This window comes from Vidua chalybeata, chromosome 3, assembly GCF_026979565.1.
Source record: "Vidua chalybeata isolate OUT-0048 chromosome 3, bVidCha1 merged haplotype, whole genome shotgun sequence".
Taxonomy (NCBI): Eukaryota; Metazoa; Chordata; class Aves; order Passeriformes; family Viduidae; genus Vidua; species Vidua chalybeata.
Genome location: NC_071532.1, coordinates 56658588 through 56681791, shown reverse-complemented (window position 1 = coordinate 56681791; position 23204 = coordinate 56658588). Strand labels below are relative to the sequence as shown.

At 41.6% G+C, this 23204-nt stretch overlaps 1 protein-coding gene across 2 annotated transcripts in view; it reads right to left on the bottom strand.

Moving 5' to 3' along the window:
- Positions 1-10212: 10212 nt before the first annotated feature.
- FNDC1 (fibronectin type III domain containing 1) overlaps positions 10213-23204 on the bottom strand; it is a 63806-nt gene continuing 50814 nt past the window's right edge. For both annotated transcript variants that reach the window (XM_053939131.1, XM_053939132.1), the window contains exons 16-20: positions 17764-17843; positions 16051-16080; positions 14242-14403; positions 13423-13545; positions 10213-11928 (exon numbers count right to left, since the gene is read on the bottom strand). In XM_053939131.1, coding sequence (XP_053795106.1) covers positions 11813-11928; positions 13423-13545; positions 14242-14403; positions 16051-16080; positions 17764-17843 — 511 coding nt within the window. In that variant the 3' untranslated portion in view covers positions 10213-11812. The remainder of the gene's footprint in view (positions 11929-13422; positions 13546-14241; positions 14404-16050; positions 16081-17763; positions 17844-23204) is intronic.

Here is a 23204-nt window from a genome sequence, read left to right as displayed (position 1 = left end):
GTGGTGTGTTCTTCTCATCTCCAAATCTTTTCTGGGAGAGCTGCAGTCTGCTATGGGCCTGTCTCAATTTTATTGGCCATTGAAGGACACTAAAATCTTCTTGCTTTCAACTGTTTCTTCTGTGGAAATATGTCTTAACCATACCTAAATATCTTCCTCTTTCTTACTACCATCTGTGCTACCAGCTTAGAGAGAAACTCTCTTTGCTACTGGAAGCAAAGTTCTGGTGAAGGTCTTGGCATTTGGCAGCTCTTTTGCCTTGTGTCAGGCACACAGAGAGGTTACACTAAAGTCCATTGGTCTCAGTTCTAACTCTCACATCTCCCTGTGACACAACCCCAGCACTGCCCTAGCTCACATCTCTCCTTCTTTGTTAATGGCAGACCTCCAAAAGGTCTCTTATAACAACCACATTCACCTTCTTAATTTGTTTTGTGCCTCTTTTATTTTCTGGAGGATGAGAAAGCATTTTTACCCTCCATTTCCTTTTCCTGCAGCTCTAGATTATAGCTACTTACTGTCTGAGCATGTTTGCTCAGAAACTCTGGAAACACAGTGCAGTTTGTTTCAAAGACCATTTGCAAGTGGAAAATATCAAATGTTGGTAGTGGTGCCAACATTTATTATATGGAGTTTCCTCTGTAGCTGGTTCATATGAAGCATTCATCATACAGCATTGAAAAAAGCATATGATTGATTGACTGGCTGTTTTCAGGAACAGTAGAGTCTGTTCTGTAGCTGGCTTCCTGCCCCTCGACAGCTGGCTAGCTTCTGCTAGTTTCATAGGGACAAACTGGATAAGCAAATTCATGTGCCTGAACGTGACTACTGAAGCTCTGTACAAAAAGGTGACAACTCCAAAACACAAGTCTATGCAAGCAGGACATATTCAGATGTGGATGCACCATTCCTTGAGTGCTTCCTGGAAATCAAGAATTGGGTTAAGCTGTCCATGTCAACACAGACATCAACTAGACCATCCACACATCAAGGAGGAGCCAAATGTAAACCCCCTTCTCTGGGGGTCCGTTTCCTACCTAAGTGCAAGAACTGCAATTTATCTGAGGGTTGACTGTTTCTGTCAAACCATGCCTGTATATTCTGGCATGCATTATTTCCCATTAGATCTATTCAGATCTTGAAGGAGAACCACTTCCCAGTTCAACGTCATAAAACACAAAGTAACATAACAGTAGCCAAATAAACATTTCTCATAAAATAGGGAAACACAGCAATAGTATGCATGTAAAGAAAACCACATTAGCTGTGTGACTAAAACAGATGCCTAGACTCAGTCAGGGAGGAGGGAAATGGCAAACAGATCCTTACGTGGCATTGTACAATCTTTTTAAAATATTAATTTCTCTTTAGTCACTTCTGGCCTCAAAGTAATGACTCAGGTGAAGCTCAACAGAGGCATCTCTGCTGACCCACAGTGTGAGTTTGTGGTCAGAGCTGCCCTGCTCTCCTTCCAGTACATGGGGGCAGAAACTACAATGTGAGACCTAACAAAGCATTCAATTTATTGCATCTGTAAACAGTTAGTTGTCCAGTTTTATATACCAATTTAAATTCAATATCTCTAAATTATCTTCTGTGAAGGCTGACAACTGAAATGTAGCTATAACTTCTCCCTAGTCCAGTAATGAGTGAACTACTAATTAGTACCCTTTTTTTGAATACAATACCTCAACTTTTCAGAAGGCAGATTTTGCATTTTCAAGAAGTGAAAAGGACATTTAGGGGGTTTATAGGAAAGGGATTAATCACCTGGTCTGAAGCCTCCAGCTCCAGACTGTCTCCTTTCAGCTGCTGGCAGCTGGCTAACCCACACCCTAATGGCCCAAATGAAGGAGGAAGTTTCAATTCCAGCTGTTACTTGAGACCCTGGAAAGGACTACAGATCCGTGTGTGTGAATGTGTGGAGTCTGTACCAAAGTGACTTTTTACACAGTTTTTTCAGGCTCAGTGACAACAACAGAAACAAAAACTTGTTGAAAAGATGCAAGATTGAAAACAAGACCCCATACTGAGGGTCTTTTCCTATAACTGGGCTTCCTAAACAATGCACAAGTCTCTACGGAGCAGTGAAACTTGAAAACGCATGACCAAATTTTGTCCCATGCTGAGAGATCCCCAAGATATCTGAAGTCCAGTATTGTGAAGCATCAGGACTCAGTGAGGATTCCAAAGAGTCCCTTTTATACTTCCGTAACTGCATGAAGCAACATTAAGACAAGGATAATATTTATCAGGGAATTTTCTTGTAGAGAAATACCCTCAGAGATTGTTCATTGACATTCTTGCAATCTCCTTTCCTGTTATTCTTTGGCAGAGAACTGAGAGGATGAAATTGGCATTGGTTTGGTGTATTGCCATTGAATGAAATGCAAAGTGTTTAACATAAGGAGACCTCAGGTTTAGTTGCATGCAAGGGATGAACAAGGGCGACTTGGCAAAGTCAGCAAAACTCCAGAGGGCACCAGGCCATCGTACCGATTCTTGCCTCTTTTTCTGTTTGGAAAACAAATGTGTTGGTTTTGATGTGGCTGGTGGAAGATAACACCTATAGAAAAGTGAATGCCCACCATGTAGAAGCATGCTCACCTCCACAATAATGGAGCCAACAACCAAAGCCTTGAAGGGAGAAGGCAAATTAGGCAATCTCACTTGTTTTACACACAACAGCTATAAAAATCTCAACATTCTACGGGGTGCAGCACCACAGCATTTTTACTTCCCAAGTGACACATTGCAGGATTGTTTGAAGAAAATGTTTTCAGAGCCGCAATCTCTCAGGTGAACAGAATGTTTATAAAAATGAAAATCTGGATGATGAGAAAGGAAATCTGCAGTAACACACCAAGATGACAGAAACACCCCCCAGCACAGAGAAACTAGACAGCTGTCTTCGGCAGCTTGCTTTTGCTACACAGCAAAGATTCCTGAACCAAGAACGTTTCCATTGGCAGACTGTGGTCTGTCTCTTTTTGCTAAGGAAGCCAAGGCCTGGGAATCTCAGAAGTTTGAGGAATTACAAAAAGCGCAGCACATTTTGATCACTCAGCCTAATTAACCTCAAGCTATTTGGAGTAACTGACTACCAAGGGACATTCAATCTCCTGAGAGTGCTGTAAAATGTGAACCAGTGAAATATTTCCAAATGTCTTCAGAATTTTCCAAGTTGTAATCATCATAATTCTTCTAATACCTACTTAATCCACTTGTTAGAAACATCAGCATATTGCTAGAACTCACTAAGAATTTGCTGTATACCACGTGTTGTTTGTATTATATCCTTCAGTGCCATACATTTTTCTACTCAGATGCAACTCAAACAACCCGTAATACATTTTTGTCCCTATATCTTATATGCTGTCTCTTTGAAGCAACTCTGTTTTCAGTACATGTTACTCAAATGTCTTGTGATATATTGATTGATGTATAAAATCTTATAACATACTACATAATAAACATAAGAATTCACTAATTATATGAATAAATGGCATGTCAGTTACTCTGAGCAACATGGGGTTTTTTCTGGTTTCTGAACCTTTGGTGTTTTCAGAAAACATAATTCAGCACATAATTCCAGAATAATTTTCAGAAGAAAATTTCAAAAGGAAGAAACCAAAGCAGAGTTTTCTTTGTAATAAAAGATCTTAAAAGCATATTTCTAGTAGGGGAGCTGAAAATCCAGAAAAAGAATATAACCTTAAAATGTAAAGTAAGAGCTGCAGCATTCAGTAAAGGTAACTGGGAAATGGTTGGTCAGCCCTGACTAACCTAGACCATTTCTGTGCAAAAAGCAAGCAGAGAAACTAGGAATCACCAGCCTTCCCATCAGAGGAACATTCCCCGTCATCTTGAAAGTCATTCCATGTTTGTTGGCAAGATCAGTTTTGAGCCTCTGCAGACTGAGGACCAGCAGAGTACCTGGTAGGAGAGCAAAGGGGCTGCAGCGTCACCGTGGATGATCTGTGCAGGAGCCAGGCTGATGCAGTACACTGGACAAGACCATCAGTGTGCAGTTTTGCAAGGTAAAGTTTCGAGGCAGGAGAGTACCAAAAATTGAAATTAGAGGTAATAATAACCCATAATGCTGCTTGAATTGAATGGACAAGTCCTCATTCTGGTTGGTTACTTCTCTGTTTTGTTTAGGTTGCACTCCCTAAAGCTGTTGTTGACAATACTATTCATTTTGTAGGTTTTGTTTTTTCTCACATTTAGGGAGAGGAAATTGTAATATACTCAGGGCTTGGAACAATTTTCTCTTGTTTATTCACTGCTGATTAGCAGCATAAACTACACAGACCTCAGCTGACTTGTATTTACGTACTCTGCTGTTTCAGTAGAGAACAAAAAAAATACACAGTGTATCTGCTCTGGGCAGCCTCTCCTGTGTATGCTATTGCCTTTCGGCAATTCTGTCTGTATGGGTCACCGTGGCAGAGGTTTGGGCTCTCACCCTGCCCTTCCCTGGGGGAAAGGACTCCCAGTATCTGCCCACAGATGTCTGTTGGGGTGCCAGGTGCAGCTGTACAGACAGCCTCTGCCTTTCTCAAGGTTGTCCCAGCCAAAGAGCAGGGCAGCTGCAACACTCTGAGGAGCCATTTCGAGCAGTCCCTTCCCTCCCTTCCAAAGCTGATCTATGAATACTGACCTTCCAAGGCTACCCAAAATGATCCTCATCACCCAGTGTGATGGCACGTGTAGTCTGGGAGAAGGTGACTCACTGGTGACTGACTCCAGCTCAGAAGCTTGCCCCAGGCAAGGCCTGCAATGCAGGCACTCCTGCTCAGTAGGGGCACCCACGGGCAGCACAAGGAGGAGAGGTTCTGCAGCCTGGACCAGGCAAGACAGGGGCCAGCATGAAGACAAAGATGCTGGGTGAGGTGGAGGAGCAGAGAAGATCCGACCACAGGCCCACTCCTGTGTTTTATTGCCTCTGTTTTATTCCCTCATGATGCTACTGACCAGAGGGAAGAGGGAAATGCTGCTACATTTGTTTTGGAGTTTGTGGCATTAACATCTGCTATGTTCATGCAGGAGAGAAATGTGTGGGCAAGGCAGGTTAAACATCTGCTAGCAGGCATTGAGTGGGACAATACAGATCATGCCCATGGGTGTCAGGGAGGAACAACAACCTCTGAGTGAAACTGTGAAATATTTTTGGATATACCTTTAGATTACACTTTCAAGACACAGTGCTTCAAGAAAGACATTCAGCTCCAAGAAAGAATCTCCAATTATCAAAGGAAGAAACTAAAGGAAAGGGGAAGATAGAGGTAAATTATGGAGAATCAGCAAAAGCTTCTGGGATTTTATCAGGAGTTTAAACAAATGCAGCCCATATTTTTAATGGGAAGAAGACCTTCACATAACAAAGACCTTTGGAAGGATGGAAGTTGTGTGGAAAGCAATTAGGTGGGCAGAAACACTGTTGCTATTACATTCAGGAAGACTTTGAAAACCTCCTGGAAACAGTCAGTAATGCTTTCATTCCTGCTGCAAGATAAACTGGTTCTTGTTGCCCACAGTACTCCCGTGAAAATCACACTGCCTGCAACCTTAGGAAAATTATCACCAGTGAAAGCCCAGCAGGATCACACAGTGTTTTTTTGTACTTGTTCCAACTTAGAACATTCCAAAGCTTCAGACAGAGGAGGCTGCAAGTTTTATCTTGTGAGGGATGGACTTCTTCCTGAAGATTCTCTCTAAGACCTGAGAATGGACTTTGCCTCTCCTGAACCAAAACTATGCCTTCATTAAAAGAATTTTCTCGCAATGTGTGTGAAATTTTGAAGGAACACAGAACAGAATCACAGAATATGCCGAGTTGGAAGGGATCCATCAGGATCATCAAGTCCAACTCCTGGCCCTACACAGGACACCCTGAAGAGTCACACCCTGTGCCTGAGAGCAGTGTCCAAACACTTGTTGAACTCTATCAGGCTGGTGCTGTGGTCACTGCCCTGGGGAGCCTGTTCCAGTGCCCAACCACCCTCTGGGTGAAAAAATATTTTCCCTGATATCCAGCCTAAATCCATATCCATATCCCCTCATATCCACTCCTCTGTCCCTCCACTCATCTCCTGCAGCATGGACCTGCTGTAAGTCCTGGCCAAACAGTATCTCCTGCCATCCAGAGGCTTTCTTCAAACCATGAAGGTATTACCCACAGTGGGTGACCTGATCCTCAGGCTCAGCTTCCACAAGCCACATCTGAAACGCATGTGCAGGAACTACTCACAATAAGAAACCATGGTCAGAAATTCTTCATGGGAGTCTAGGAGACCACACCCCTTCCCTGCTTTTGCCCTCAGGGCCTCCCTCACTCCCTCACAAATAATCATGTATTATCTCGGAGCTAGTTGCAACTTCCATTTAGGAACAGGAACACTTCTGATATAACAAAAGGCTGGGAGGCTTGTGACTTTTCAGTCTGGAGAAGAGAAAGCACAGTGGAACCATATCCCTGATGTGGTGGAGCCAGGTTTTTCTCAGTGGCATCCAGTCACAGACAAAAATCAATGGGTACAAACTCAAATACAGGAAAATCCATTTAAACAAAAGAAAAATATTTTATATTGTGGGATGGTGGTTAAACACTGACCCAGGTTGCAGAGAAACTGTGGAGTTTACATCATCAGAGATCTTTAAAATGCAAGAGGACATGGTCTTGCTACAGCTAACCTAATTTCAGCAGGATTGGACTAGATGTTTCTCAATGGTCCCTTCCCACCTCAGCCATTCTGTGAATTTATGATTATTTTTGTCCAATAATATAAAAATCCACGGTGGAAAATGTGTGGAGATTGAAATTTGTTTGTTGTGAAATTTTCATTCTTGTTTTGTCTGGCTGCATAATAGAGTAGTTGGTATCATTCATAGACTTGTATTCTCCAGGTTGGAGGAAGCTTTGAAAATCAGATCCAACACACTTGAACCTCAAAGCAAGGCCAGCATCAAAGTTAGATCAGGCTACTCATGGCCCTGTCCAGGCCAGTCATGAGCACCTTCAGGGGTGGAGTTTTCCCTACCTCTCTGGGCTGCTGTCCCTGTACTTGATAAGTTTGATGATACAAGCATTTTCTTAATATTTCTTGGAATTTCTTATGTTGAAGTCTGTGTCCATTGCCCTTCAGCCTTTCAAGTGTGTGTATCATTCACAAAAGTGTGTGTCTATCTTCTTTATGATTCCTTTAGGCCATTTGAGATATCAAATCACTGCCAGCGAACCCTTCCCTTCCCAAGTCTGAACAAACCCAGTGCTCAGCCTTTCCCTGTATGTCCTGTGCCCTAACCATCATGGTCATCCTCTTGTTGATGTCCTCCAGCTGGCCTTGTTCAGAAGGGCAGAAGATACTCCATGTGCAAGCTCTCCTCTGCTGAAGAGACAAGTACATCCCTGAGCCCACTGGCTGTGTCCTTGCTCATGCAGCTCGGTCTGTGGCTCAGCTTCACTAACACAAATATGTTCTTCCTTGGCATGTGACACGTGGAGGTTCTCCAGCTCTTCTGCTGGTCAGGCCATGTTTGGAGGTGGGTGACACTGGCACTGGCGACACAACTGGCCCTGAGGAGTTATGGCAGCTCTTGGTACCTGAGGACCTAGCCCCCAAACTGTTGCCTTAGACACTTGACTCGCCAGTGTTGACACCAGGATTTTTGCACTCGGCTACAATTCCGGTGTTATTCTCTCCGAGCGCTCATTCTCACCAGGCTCATACATTTCACTAACTGTTGTGATGCAGTTGGCAGAGTGATGTGGCAGAAGTCCGGTGGGAGTGCTTCCTGCTTTATGGGAGACACAAGCATGATGAGAAAGAGAGCAGCAGTACAAGGCATGGCTTTGTTTTCAAATGTTACCAGCTAAGGGCCCTCAGGCAGGCTGGCAGGGCTCTTTGGGTGGGACTTTAAACATCCATAGATGCCAGTTTTTCCTTAGGAAGCAGAGCTGGGCTACTGCCATATTGACCTCATTCCCTTCTTCATTTACCTCTTTCTTTTCTGCCAGAGGAAGGCAGCTTTTCACTTGAATAACATCTATCTGCCTGGTAAGAAAAGAGGACAAGGGTTCTGCAGACAGAAAACTGTATAGTTCCTCATAGAGAGGAACTGCAAGGATCATTTCACATTGCTCAGAGGGTAGGGTTACCTCCCACAAAGGCTTTCTATTATCTTTCCAAGTGACACTCAGTGCTTCCTTCATCACCAAAGAGTTCCACTGTTCACATGCTGGGTTCACATGCAGGGCTTTGGCTGCCCCTGAGAACCCTTGGCATTTTTCACATGTTGGCAATTGTTCCTGCTGCCTTTGAGGCAGAAATCCCAATTCTCACAAAAATATGGTACAATGATCAGAGATTTGCATCTGGAACTGACCAGGCCAGACAATACTTTGAGCAGCTTGCTTGTCTTTTCCTCCCCACCCCTTCCTCTGTTGTGTTTTTATCCCTTTCTTTTTCAGCTCCGTACAATTCCCCACTAGGCAGGGCCCTGGCATCTCTCCACCCCTGAGAGACTTGGACCGGAGGCGATGCAGGCCCAAGCTGTGTGAATTTTCTCTCTGTAGGGATCCTCTTTCTCCTCCATCCTCTTCCCTCAAGGTCACTTAGACAAGAAAGCAGGGGTGGTGCAACACCCCTCAGAGCCTCTGAAGGGACATGGCATTCTCTGAGCTGGCGCCAAGAGCTTGAAAACCAGATGCAGATGTGGTGTTGCCAGTAAGAAGGGCATGGGAGGAGATCTGAGAGAGGGAAAGACCCGTTTCTCTCCCACTAGCAGTACTCAAAGTTGTACGACACTCTCTGATATGCAGCCACAAAGCTGTACAGCTACTTCAGTTGAGAGGCAGTTTATCTCCCAAGGGGCTGTGCTGCTGCTTCTGTGCTGGCACAGTGTACCATGGGGACAGCAGAGAAGTAGGGAAGGAAAGGGGAGGGTTGCCCATTGTTCAGGGTACTGACAGGGCCTTTGAGAGAGGATCTGGATTGGGACATGGCTTTCCTGACCCACACAGCTTTTAGTCACCTCTGTAATCCCACCACCTCTTAGATGAACAAAGAGCAAGATCAGCATCATCTCATCAAGAAACTGCCTAGTATCACGATAATAAGTTTACCCTACGCATGGAGCAAAGGATGCAAATGTGTCAATCAGATCACCTCATACAGCACAGAGGACTTATCCAGACCTCAAAGTGAAGGCTGCATACCATTGTAGTTCATGTGTTTCCCTGCTGTGTCCTACTGCTGACTCTGCCCTGGCTGGTTTAGCCTCAGAGATGATTTACACTGGAGGGGAAGAGTGCACAGTGCCCTCCACCCCTACCTCAGCCCCTCCCAGTTCCTCCTCAGCTGAGGCTGCAGAAAAAGCCACTGTCTCAGATCTTCACCCCTAGTAACATCTCTGAATGGGACTGTCTCACTCCCAAAGGTACTTTCAGCAGGGAATGAAAGAACCATGTCTCTTCAGCTGAATAAATCAGAATTTACCTGTGTTCTCTGAAGGTATAATGCAACTCTTCTGCAAAGTTGCTCTCTGGACAGTCATCCTGTATTGCCACAGGACCAACATGTGGGACTTTTCACTTCCCTTTGCTGAACTTCATGAGTTTTCTGACATCTCATTTCTCCAGCCCATAGAAGTCCCTCTTTTGAGCAGCTCTCTGCATATAAACCACTCTCCAGCCCCAGTTTAGTATCAGTGGCAAGCTTGACTCCATCCATGCACTCCATCCCACTGTCCAGGTCACTAGGCCATACTGGACCCAGTACTGGCCCCTGGGGGTGGCACTTGCAACCACCTGTCATTTGGACTTCGCAATATTTTTGATTACAAGCTTTTGAGCCTCACAACAAAGTGGATCACCAACTCTTTAAGCCATATTCCACCAGTTTCACTACAAGCAGACAGTGGGAGACCATGCCAAGTGTTTTACGGAAGCCAGTGACATTCCCTTTTTTCCCCTGTGCACGGCGGCAGTCGTTGCAACGAGGACGATGACAAGGCTGGCCAGGTAGGATTTGCCCTTGGTAACTCCACACTAGCTGCTAACTATCTTCTAAAGAGAAGAACACATTCACATGCTCCCAGTCCCTTACAAAAAGTTGACACTTAGTCCTGTCCCAAGGAGGACTTTTTGAAAGCTAACAATTTGTCACATATATTACTTGACACAGATGACCAGAAAGGATGAAATAGAAATTGAACCATGTATCATAGGTTTATTAGGGAAAAACATTATACTTCAAGACCATATATTTGGCACTGTACTGAAGCAAAAATATGTGAGAAAAATTAAAACGTTAAAATCCAAATCACCATGAAAAAGAAAATGCTCTTTTAATGACTTTAATTCCCTTTTTTGCCCCCATACAATTTAAAATAACGACAGGAAGCAACTCAAGAAGTGTTAAACCTACGCTACATGTAAACTGGAACAAGAGTGAAAGATGGACCAGAGACTGGATCTGTACCCTGGGTTACTGCTACTCTCCTAGGCTGCCAGAACAGGTGAGTCTTACTAACGTGGGCAAAGGTTCTTGAGATGTTACCATGAAACATTATTGCAAGCCTCCAAACGCCTTCTAAAAAAACAATCATTATACCTTTCATTCATGTCACTTCTGCTTTCTGGTCTGCTTGGAAGAGATGTTGGTAGTATTTAAAAAGAAGTGTATCGCAATTTGTCCCCATGGTCAAATGAGCTTCCTGCTAGTTGACTCCTGTATTGGTGGCTTGGGCTTCTTTTTGGAGAGCAAATAAGTTAAAAGCAGTTTCTAATTTCCAAATTACTCATCCTATGCCTCTGCAGTGAAAGATACTGACAAGGAATAAATAACATACAAAATAAGATGAGAATGGATTGAAGGAAAGTTGCACTAAAACTTTTAAATAGTAAAGGATAGAAAGCTTAACTGATGCTGATGAACTGCTGTGTATGTTTTTGCTGGACTATACAGTGCCACTCTAACATGGATAGAGGAGTAGAAATCCATTGAATGTCCAGTCCAAAGGCCGCCAAGGAAATGGGATACAGGTATTGATCAATAATTCAAATGTTACATCAGCAGTACTCACAAGAAGAATAGAGCTCTTTCCTTGGTTAATATATTTTGCATAGCAATATTTCAAAGAATTAACAGCACCTTTTACATAAAAATTCCAAACATATTTATCTAGTGAATAAGAAGATCTCAGCATCTCTAAGAAGTATTTCTGCAGATGTACAGTACTGTATTTATATAGATATAGATACAGATATATCTCAAAGTGAATTTACACTGTGACCTGGTGATTAGTCCAGCAGTGGATGAACCCACAGGGTAAGTCTTCAGGAGAATATACTGCCTTTGGTGGGTGGCCAGTTACATGGCATGATTGCATAGGGGAGCCCCATCGGGCAGCAAAAGACAGTTTAGCATCCCATTAAGCAAGCACAGCATGCTTAGGTCGTTCCTGTAAGATACAATAAACTTCCAAATTTTCATGGCTAATACAGTTCTAATTTTCACAGGTTGCACACATTGCAACCTTCTCTTTGTGCCTTAAAGACACAGAAGAGGAAGGAAAGAAGGAAACTTATATCCTATCCCTGCTTCCAAGCAGAAATCAAGTAGCACCACAGATTAAGGCTGGTAAAGGGTGTCCATGTTTGTCTTCACAATGGTTTCTTGAGCAGTTGGTCTTCACTGGTTTGCCCCATTTATCTTTTTATTTTTCCTTTTCCAAATCAGTTGCTCACAGTTCTCTAGTAGAAATCATTTGAAAAGCATGGTCTACCTAAGACAGGAAAGACAGACTGCTACCATTTCCCTGGGATGGGCACACCACACTCATACCAGCCCACGTAGTAGTAGGGTGTTGTGTATCCAATGCGTCCAAATGATACAGGTTCCTGGCGGTACTGGCGGTAATACCCTGTCGGGAGAAAAGCACCCATTTGTATTCCAGAACACAGACACAGCAATTTAACAAAAGTAGCAGATGCAGTGAGAGTCAATCCCACAGCGCAAACGAAAATTTATAAACTGTCTGGCAGAGAGTTGTATCAAAAGTGTATTGGCTAGCCCAGGTATTTGGCCAAGATCTTTCTTGAATGATCTAACTCTGGTCCTTAATATTTCTTGTAGTTTTGATTGGTTTTACTGCTCAAAATCTCTGTAACTATTGTGTAATGCTGTGGTCTGCCAAAGAGCTGCTGCATTTCACTCTAAAAGGTGGGCATATTTCAGCTGTGTTTATGAAGTTTTTAAGTCAGTTTAAATATATGAAGGACTCTGAGGCAAAAAATACCATCAAATCACATTATCTCACAGGGCTTAAGAGACTATCAGCAAAAGTTAGCTTTTCACAAAACAAAAAGGTATCATTTCATGCAGTAAATATTGAGTTAAACCCTCCCTTCCCCTTTTAATTCATCTGCAGAAAGAATGTGACTGCTTAAAGCATTAGAAGAGGTGCAGCATTCTTGTCCGCATAGCTCGTGCATTGGAACATCTGAAACACCCATGGCTTGTGCCAATAATAAAACTTCTGTGTGCTCTCTATCTCTTAGACCTAGTATATACACATCTGGATTAATCATCTGTCTTCTGAGCTAAGAATGCAGTACTTCACCACGATATATAAATATCAATGACTATTTCAGTTTCTTCCTGGTAACACCACCATGCAAAGAATATCAACACATAATTTAACATGGAAACCACTAAAGCTAACTGAATAATTTAAACCAACAGACTTACTGAAAAAATTGGCTGACTTCTATGATTGGTTTCATTTTGGGAAGCAACCTGTCTTCTACCTGGTTATGTGAGGTGAGCAATTTGCTCAGATGAACTCCTTCAAGGTAAGAATTTTCCCTCTGAGACAGGTGTCTACCAGGCCAGAATAAAAGTACTGATCTTAAGTCACTAAACATATTCCTTTGTGCTTTGCACTGAATGACCTAATAGAAATCATTCACAAAAGCTGTATTTGCAAAGATGTAGCTGGTCCCTTTAGGCATATGGAAGAGGTTTTGCATCTCGATTCAATGAATCAGGTCTTGTCAATAAGAGAAAGCTTTCATAGACCTGTACAATTATGTTTTGTTTCATTTTGCATTTTATCACTGCATAGTATTTGCATCATATGCTCCTTTCTTTCTGTCTCTGTCTCTGTCTCTGTCTCTGTCTCTGTCTCTGTCTCTGTCTCTGTCTCTGTCTCTGTCTCTGTCTCTCTCTCTCTGCACCCACAAGTCCTCTGGGACTTGCATAATCTGTTCTTAGCTACTGCATCAGCTGGACTCCTTGGAGGGCTGCCAGCAGCTGTGGACAGAGCTCCACTCTGTGCTCTGCTCCCTACCCCTTAATCCTCCTATAGATGGGCTAGCAGGCTCCTGGCCAGCATCCCACTCCCCCACTGCTGTACCTTGGATCGTGGGCAGGGCTTCAATGTATGACTGAGGTCCTGTTCTTCCATCCAGGTGTGAATCCACAAATTGGCAGTGGTCCTCACCCCTTCCCCAGCTATCCCCAATGCTGTAGAAGGTATCTGAAGAGTGATACAGACAGATTACTTAACTCAGCAATACTTATGTCTGGGATACTCTTTACCACCAGGAAAGTAGGTGTGGAAGAAAGCAGTAAGAATGTTGCAGTGACACAGACAGTATCACCAATGAACAAACAGGGACCGGAAAGAGGGAGACTACCTTCACAGAATGGAAGCAGAAATTATGGAAAATAAATGCGTTACAGCTCAGTAAGGAGTAGTCCCCATTTTGCAAGTCCATGGGCAGTGCACTACAGGTGACAGGTGAAGATAATTTCAACTGGATTAGTTGAAATATATCATGTGAAAGTAAAAAACTCTCAATATGTCAATACCATTAGTTTGACTTCAGTCTCAAAGGAAAATTAAGAACTGTGGAGCTCTCTTTCTCAAACAAACAGAGCCCTTTATCTCTTATTATCCAAACACTGTATTGAAACTATACCAAGGCACTACAATAGTCATTAGTATAGCCTGAAAGACCATTGAGATGATCCCATTACCCCAGCTCAATAATATGGAAAGTTTTTTTCATTATCTCACAGGCATTGCACCCGTGTAAGAGCTACTACTAATTCTTCTTGAGAGAAGGACTCTCGCATAGTGGTCACACAATTCTGACACATATGAAATAAACAAAACCAGAAGATGAAGAGACAAGTAATAGTGTAGCAGGAAATTAATCTTGGTGCCTACCTTTCAGGTCATCACTGAGGTAAATTTTGTACCTTAAGGAGTTGCAAAGAACCACTCCTACAAACTTGCGGTACCAAGTTCGTTTCACGTACTGCTTGCCAGTGCAGTCTGAGTAGGTGGGGTCATATTTAAAAGTGAATGGGATCCAGATAGGCTCACCACCTCGGAGAAAGAAATAAATTCCACGTTAGGGACAGACATTAACACTTCAGTCCAAGTTTTGCAGAGTTTAACATCTAATAATATGTTTCAGAAAACATGCTGCAACAGATTATTTTTTTTATATTCAGAAGTAGTACTTCAAGAAAAAAATATTATTAAAAATAAAGTTAGAGACTTTATTAAATCTCTCCTAGGCAGTAGACAAAAATAACTGTTAAAATTATTAAAATATGATTTCATGTACTGAACCACAGCTTAAGTAAACAGTCTTAATTGTTTCAGTAAGACTTCTTCTCTACCTAGCATTACACAGTTTCTCTTCTTAACACAGCCTGATCCTAGGTCTGACAGCGACTCGCCTTGTAAGACTTTAAAACGTAACCCTTTTACAGAAGAACAGATGTTAAGAACTCTGTGGTGAGCAACAGACTATGAAGTCTCTTCTTGCTATTTAGTTTAAAAGATCATATCAAAAATGTACTTTTCTGTTTTGTTTTCCCAGATTACATCAAAACAGATTAGTTTCCAATAACAGACAAGTGAGACCTTTCCTGGGGAACTCTGTTCAGAGCATTGCTGCAGATAAGACTGCTTAATTGTATTGCAAAAGAATAAATATTCCTACTGGCTTGCCTAAATATTTGCTTTGTACTACCAAGATAAATATTTATTTTGAAATTGCTGTTGTATTAATGTATACAGAATAATACAAAAATCTTCCAATGTGATAATTGGCCCAAAGCCATATTTTTACTCTGCTATTTCTAGGTGGTTTACAAATGAGATTGGAAGTTTCTTCTGTTAGTCATTCTTCCTTTCACTGGGCACATGGACCAAATCCTGCAAACCCTTGCATGTGAGAAGCAATCACTGATCATCAATCCTCAGAGACTTCCGAGGACATAAAGAAACCAGACTAGCAAGCACAATAAAACAGAGAAGGAAGGGATATACTGGACACAGTTTTCATGAAAAGTGTAGCAAAAAAATCCTGAACCAGCCATTTTAACACCTTAGGAAAGCTGATGGAGCATAGTAACCATGAGGTCTTTTTTCCTGCATCTCTTCTAAGAGCACGTACTGCCTGGGGTTAGACTACCAATGTTCATGTCAGCAAGGTTAGTCCCAGCACCAGGAAATCAAATCTTCTGATTATGGGCTGAACTGGCTTATTGCAAATTTGGAAATACAAAGCATTTGTGGCATATTATTCAGGTCAGTAACAAATCCTTGAATTTTTTTAGCATTTATAAGGGCATGAAGATTTGTACAGATGAGCACCAGGACTAGAGAGAGAGAAACCTGATCCTGCTATTCAAGCTATGCTTAGGCAACTGAAGGACACAGATACTGAAGTAACATTGTTTACTGCTTTTTACCAAGCAATTAACGCTGTTGTACCAGGGAAAAATATGGACCAAAATCAAGTACTTATTTGAACACATCTTTACAAGGCTTATCTTCAGAAAATAGAATAAAGGGTCCTAAGACAAAAAGTATTTTATGAATTAGTCCCATTTGTTACTACCTGTTCCCACTTGAAACTGTACCTAAAACTGCATGTTTAAAGGTTTCTAATTCCCATATTTGAACTGTTTTGCACAGGCTTTATTCACTTCATGAATGAAACAACAGAGTAAGACTTACCAGGTGGCCTAACAATGAGGAGAGGATTGTCTAGAAGAAAAAACACATCGTTTAGTATTTTGCTCCAAACCTTATTTTATAACACGCAACATACAGAGTCACTGATTGAACATTTTCAATAAGGTACTTCATCCTATGATGGCATTCTTTATTGAATATTCTCATCAGCTCAAACCTTACACTTGCATTAGAAGAGCGCTCTGAATTAGCAATTTCTTTCTCTTATGACCTATTCCATCACTGTAACTATACTACCTGGCCTTGCATTTACCAACTGGTTTTTGTACTTGTGCCAGCTGCAAAGCCACCTTTGGCCATGACAGATGAAAGATTAGTGCTGCAAACAAAACTTTAAATTTGGTGTATGTAACGTGTTAAATAAAGCTCCCAAAGGAGCTGATTTTGGATGGGAAAACTAAGCATTCAGGCCCATATGCTGGCAACAGGAAAATGATCTGCAAGATACAGCACAGAATTATGGAATTGTTTAGGTTGGAAAAAGGCCTTTAACATCAGTGAGTCCACTGTCAACCCAGCATTGCCAAGTCCTCCTCTAAACCATGTCCCTCAGTGCCACATCTACATGTTTTTTAAACACCTTCAGGGATGGGAGCTCCACCGCTTCCCCCAGCAGCCTGCTCCAAAGTTTGACAGTCCTTCTCTGGATGGTCTCGAGCACCTCAAAGTCTTCCTTGTAGTGAGGGGCCCAAAACTGAACACAGGACATGAGGTGCAACCTCACCAGTGCCAAGTGTGGGCACAATCACAGCCCTGGTTCTGCTGGCCACACTATTGTTGATACAGGCCAAGATGCCATTGGCCTTCTTGGCCACCTGGGTAATGTCAAATATTATGCTTGGATTAACATTTGAGCCTCTTATTCATTTAATGAAAATCTGAATACATTATCCAGGACCACTGACTTATCTCACATTTCTGTCTCCCTTCTGTGATGATTTACTTCCACAGTTCTTAGTGGAGCTTCTGAAGTGAGTACTACAGAGTGAAGGCAAATGAGCAATGGCAGAGACTGTGTAAACCTCATGCCATTGAAAGGGCAAAATTTGCAAGAAACAAGACCTTTCACTCAAGTAAAGACTTTAAAATTTGTTCTTTATTATTCAGTGGAATCACTGGCCTCTAGCTCAATGGAAGTAGAAGAAGAAACAGACAAAAACTAGCTCATTTAATGTACTATTTTTAGAAGGGGGTGTTGCTCTTGAATGTACTATTAACCCTGTGAAAGAGCAGTATTCCTTGTCAAAAAAAAAAAAAAAAAAAAAAAAAGAACAGAGCACTTTGCCTGTCTGATGGAACTCTTCTATTGCTTTCTGTTTTTCTTCCAGAGACAACTGCTTCCAACTGTTTAGCTGTTCACAATTAGGAAACTAATTTACTAAATGTTTGGTCAATCTATCAAAGACCTTAAATTTCACATTGTTCCTGTATTGTTGAACATTAGTAGCCCTTTGTATTTGAAATTCAACTTCCTCTTCTCCTGCAGCTGACTTTAACATCACTTACATTTTCATACTGGCATTAGGAGTGCGTATTATTTTCCTAGCTTAACTGAAAATAAATAATTAAAGTTAAAAAATAATATGAAAGCAGCAAGTCCAGAATAATCACTGTTATTGGTATGCTGGTTTCAGTCATTGTCCTACCACATCTGTTATTGCAAGTTTTGAGATGAAAATAAAAAGCAAACCATACCAGATTCTGTTATAAATGAGACTGAAGAGCTAACAGGCCCATAACCAAAGGGATTCTTTGCTTGGACTTTAAAATAATACCTGAAACAAGAAGAAAGGGAAAATAATACTGAAACAGATCACATTGCAATGGCTAAATTATAACTAATAGTAAAACAGGGTAAGAATCAAAGCAGAAGAATTCCAGAGTATCCTTTGCATTAAATGGATTTGGATACTGAGCCAGAGTATGAGTTGGCTGTTACAGACAAATGTCTCCTTTTTGCAACTGCTCCCATGCATATTTTTGGAACACTTACTTATGAATCATCTCCCTTCCAAAAACCACATACAACGACATCCACTTTCTACGAAACAACTAATAGCTAGACTAAAAGAAAAAGTTGCAAGGAAATCAAATTCTGATCTCAGGAACAGTTTTAAACCAGAATAACTCCTAGGGAAGCAGTGGTGTAAACTGCAAACAGAAACTGCATCAGATTTACATGAGCTCAGAAGCTAAGCTTTTGACCTTTCTGTAAAAACTCCAGAAGCATTAAGATCACAATACTTGAGTAAAAGAAGAAAGCATCACATGATGTCTTACTGATTCCTCCGGAGTATTTAAATCACATGCTTAACTCAAAGCACATGAATCACCACTAGAACTCCATTCTTTGCTCAATAGAAGCAAATTTATCCTCACCCTTAGAGAAGAATACATGTAAGTATGTTTTTAGTTCATTTCCAAATACAATGATTTTTAGTTGATGCCTACCCTGACATTTTTCCCCAGATTAATGTTTTCTTCTTTTCCTTTTATATTTGGTTCAGTCCAACAGAAACCAACTAGAATGGATGATAACTTAAAAATTTCCGGCACAGCATTTTTTAAATTCCTGAGTTTAGGTTTCCTTTCTTGCCTGCTTGCTCAATTTCATTCTTGTAAAGAAATTAATTTAAAAAATTATAATTACTGTGCCTTTGTAATATCCACATAGCATTTGGATCTTGATTTAGCCTCTCATCCAAAAGCAGACATGTCCAGAAGCTCTACACACATAACAGGGCAAGTGATTACTTGGATGGATGGTTGCCACCAAGCACTGGATTACCTCACATGAGAGTGTCCCACCGGAATGGCAGGCCTGATGTATCACAGCTGGTGAAAGGCAGTCTACTCCATCAAAAACATCAGGCTGCTCTTCCTGGTGAAGATCTCTCAGACTTAATCACATAGCAGGGCCTGGAGGTCCCTCCTAAAAGGCCCCTGTCTGGCCTAAGCCCATGTGAAACTAATCACAACGAAAAACCAGAGGGGACGCAGTTGAACCAGCCCTTTGGCAAAACAGATTTTTTTTTTTTTTCATTAAGAGGAATATCTTTTGTCAAGAAAGATGAACTGCTTTGCCTTAAAATCAACCTGATCTTTACGAAAAGGTAGGAAGAGATATGCAAATCCTTCTTCTTTGGCTGAAGGGTGGTAGTCACATGAACACTGGGTTTTGCCAAGAAGCAAGGCGGTTATCTCCAGGGTATGGGCCAGGGCATCTCGTTTATTCCTTAAAAATTGTAGGTACATTGTCTAGGTGAAATCAATGCGGAAGCTACCAGAATTGAAATATTCTGGACTTCATCCATGGCAACAGATTTACCTTTTATCTTCCTTGGACCTGGAGCACATGCACGGTCAGACTCTCTGTGGGACATGTTCCCATGCCTGCATGAGGGATGTGTCCCCTGTCCCTGCTGTGTCCTGCAGCTGATACCAGAAAACTACTCCTCTATTGCTTTCTGCAGCCAGTTCTGCCTTCAGTTAATGAGTATATGATGCTCACAAACAACTCATGTTGTTTTTTTTTTTTTTAAAGACACATATGATGTGGCAAAAAGAAAATATGATAAATGCAGAATTCAGCAAGGCTGTGCTTTTTGCTCATGCCCAGCACAATCCTTTTGCTGGCAGAAAATTTTGCGCCTGTTTTTAACTACTGATCTAGATTTTTTGTATAAAAGAGTGTTTAGCATGTCTGGGGAAAGAAGAGAGGAAAGGCAAAAAGCCTCCCATGTGCTTCTCTACTTCTGGCCACCAAGCAGAGCATGGCAGCTCAAGCGCTGCTTTAATCCCAAGTTGCCAATGCTCTCATGGGGCACCTGCATTCATCCACATCTCCTTCACCAGCACTTTTGTCACATAGATTGGGACAGGGGTGAGCAGCACAAGCCTGTCCATAGAGACAGGACACAAGGCAGTAATTCCTCAATGTGGTTCTTGAAAGAGCTACAGCACAGCACCAAGCTTAACTGACTTAGCTCAGTGTTTGCTGCTTCAAAAAAGCAGGAGAAAAACGTTTTGTCCAGCTCACACCTTTCCCATAATGCTTCAAAGCATAGTGGAAGTATGGATGCCTGACTTCCCACTGCCTCCAAAGTATAATCAGATACCACCTTTCAACACAGTGGCACTGTCTGAGTAACTCTTTAAATACACTTCATGCACGTGTATTAATGGTAGCCTCAAAGCATTCCCATCAGACATATGACATATGAGTGCCATAATTCCCCTTGAAACAGGCCAGAGAGCAGTGCAAGAACCTTGTGCATCTCTTTAAGTGGGGAAAAACACGCAGATTTGTAGCCAATGCATAATGCAGGAACTGATTACCTATGCAATCAGGACAACTGTGCATTCAGCTGTCCTGTTACATACATAGAAGCCCATCTAGGGCATATGATGGTTCATGTTGCCTGCTTGACTCTCTAAAAAAAAACCAAAAACAAAACAGTGATGAAGTCATGAGTACATTTTTCTTTGCTAAATTGCAAAATGGGTTCCTAAGCCTTTATATACAGAAGAAAGCTCTAGTTGTATCAGAAAGAGAGCCAGATCTCATGATTTGCTGACCTGTGATTTAAACATAGACAATGCTGTGACTGCTGTATTAAGAAGGTCAATAAAATAATGCAGTTGGGATATATTTCTTTCTCAGACATGACAAATAAAAAAGAAATTGCCAAAGCCATTCTAGGTCCAGGAATCTGACATTTTCATTAGTCAGAATCCTTCAGCTGATGAATTTGCCAGGAAATCACAAATCAGTATAACTTGACTGGTTTTCATCACATAGATACATGAACAAAATTTGCAATATATAATTTGATTTACACTTTGCTTAGGCAGAACTGTATGAATTGCTACCATTAGGCACAGAAGAATCACAACAGATGCAGTACCATTTGTTATTCATTTTCAATACAGACAACAAAAAGGCTTTTCCTCCTACAAATAACCTTCCTTTGAGATTTTATATACCAATTCTAGTCATACGTCAAGAAAGGACATAGTGGACTGTAACAGGGTATTGAATATATAACATGTTTTTTCATTTAGGCTACATGACTTATTGTTCAACATACCTGTCATTTAGAGCAAAATTATTTTCTGACTTAACTCAAGGTGTCTCTGTTCTGTTGGAATTAAATGGCTGGCACTCACAGAGAAAAGGGAGATAATCACTCAGCATGATAATTAGGGAAGCAGCTTTAAAAAAAAAATAGCCTCAAATTCCTTTTTCCACACTTGCCAAAGGCATGCCTTCATGGATTGTCAGCCTTGCACTCTGCTCAGTGGCAGGCTGAAATGGCAGGATGCACCCCCACAGCAAGGGCTAAAATCCTCTGCCTACAACTGCACCATTCTTCCAGAAGAAAAATGTGTAAATCAGTGCCTGCAGGTTCACAGGCTAATGCAAAGTGTCTCACTCCTTCTGAAATGGCCCACCGCTACATCTCTCATCAATATTTGCAACTAATATTATAATAAGACATTAGTGCCAAGATGGCAGAGGAGCTTCCTACAGAGCTGGTATGAGGTAGGTATGTGCCACACAGGTCTACCACTTGCACAGGGCAATGGTTTCATGGACATCTTAGCTCTGTGTGGCCCTGGAGTCACAAAGCAGCCACCTGTGGTTGATGCTGCTTGTTGGACATACCATGGCTTTGTTTTAATGGAGCTATAAAAAGGAAATTGAGTTTTTTGGTGCATCTGGCCCCCTGAAACAGAAGATCCAGGCTCTGTTTGCCATTATAAGCCCTGAGTAAATGTTTAGGAACCTCCTATGAAATACTATATACAACACTGGATTGGTAGTAGGCATTGTGGGATCAAGATAGCCCCAGACTGAACAAAACCCAGTGAACAGAGGGAAAGATTTCAGAAGACATGGAGATATGGGGGTGAAGGACAGTGTTTTAAATCATGAGACTATCTAGCTACTCCCATCAGGACTGACACAGCATTCCTGAAAAATGCAGAAAAAAGTCTAACCATGCTCAGGAAGAGGACTGAAATGTTTATGGCAAGGATTATAATGTTTCTGACTGCATAAGACTGATTTAGTGGTTGAGCAGATGCTGTCCAGCCCTTTGCATCATCTTCTGTGACAGCTGAGAATTAAAGTTAGGAAAGGGACCTTGTCAAAACTACTGGCTTAAAGATTTAATAAAGTTTAAAGTAATTTTAGTGTTTACAATCACAAATCACAAGGAAGCAGCTCCTGTACCCACTGAAGCTGACCAGAGTTTCACTAATGGAAAAACTTCCACTTCTCAAAGGGAGGTCAGGCCAGGCCTCAGTAGAAAATTTATGAAATAGATTAAACATAGATTTCTGTTTTGTTTGTAAAACTTAAATAACAGGCCAATGTTTTCCAGGATATGTTGACAGCTTGAAATCTTCTCTGGTGCTGACTTCAGCCAGGATGCCAACCTGCTTCTCATACACTGTGCATGCTGCAAAATTGCACCACCCATAGCCCCTTGTGGGACGCCCAGTAACCAACAGCACCTGCTCACTGCAAATGACTGAATCAGACATTTCTCACAAAATGCACTAACAATGCAGACACAACATTTTTAGATTAACTTCAGCTTTCATGCCATATTTGCCTAGGCATGTTATCTTTTCCTAGTGGTTAAGGAGTTATTTTTAAGACAAAAGATATGCAATCAATTCAATCTGTTGTTTTGGAGAATGTAAATGAGAATGGCTGATACATAAAATTTCTCTCTTATAAAGATCCTTCGTTCTCCACCATAGACCCCACATGAAGCCTTTATTGCCTTCACAGAGCATACAATAGGGGCCAATGAATTATATCATCTTCAGGAAGATGCTGGTGAAACAATATGCTTAAATAAATAGCACTTGCTTGAATCTCCCTGTCATGAAACAGAACCTTGATTCAACAAGACAGTCACGAGGCTCATGGAGATGCATGAATCCATAACCTTGCTGTTCCTATAAAACTCCATTCAGATACAGACAAAATGTGACATTCTGAAGCCTGGAGTTAATGTACATCTCAGACATGTTGGCAGCCCAACTCCCACCAATTCCCCTGCACTGAGTGTAGCATGGACAGCAGCTGCAGAACTCCTGTGAGCTTTCACTGCAGCCAC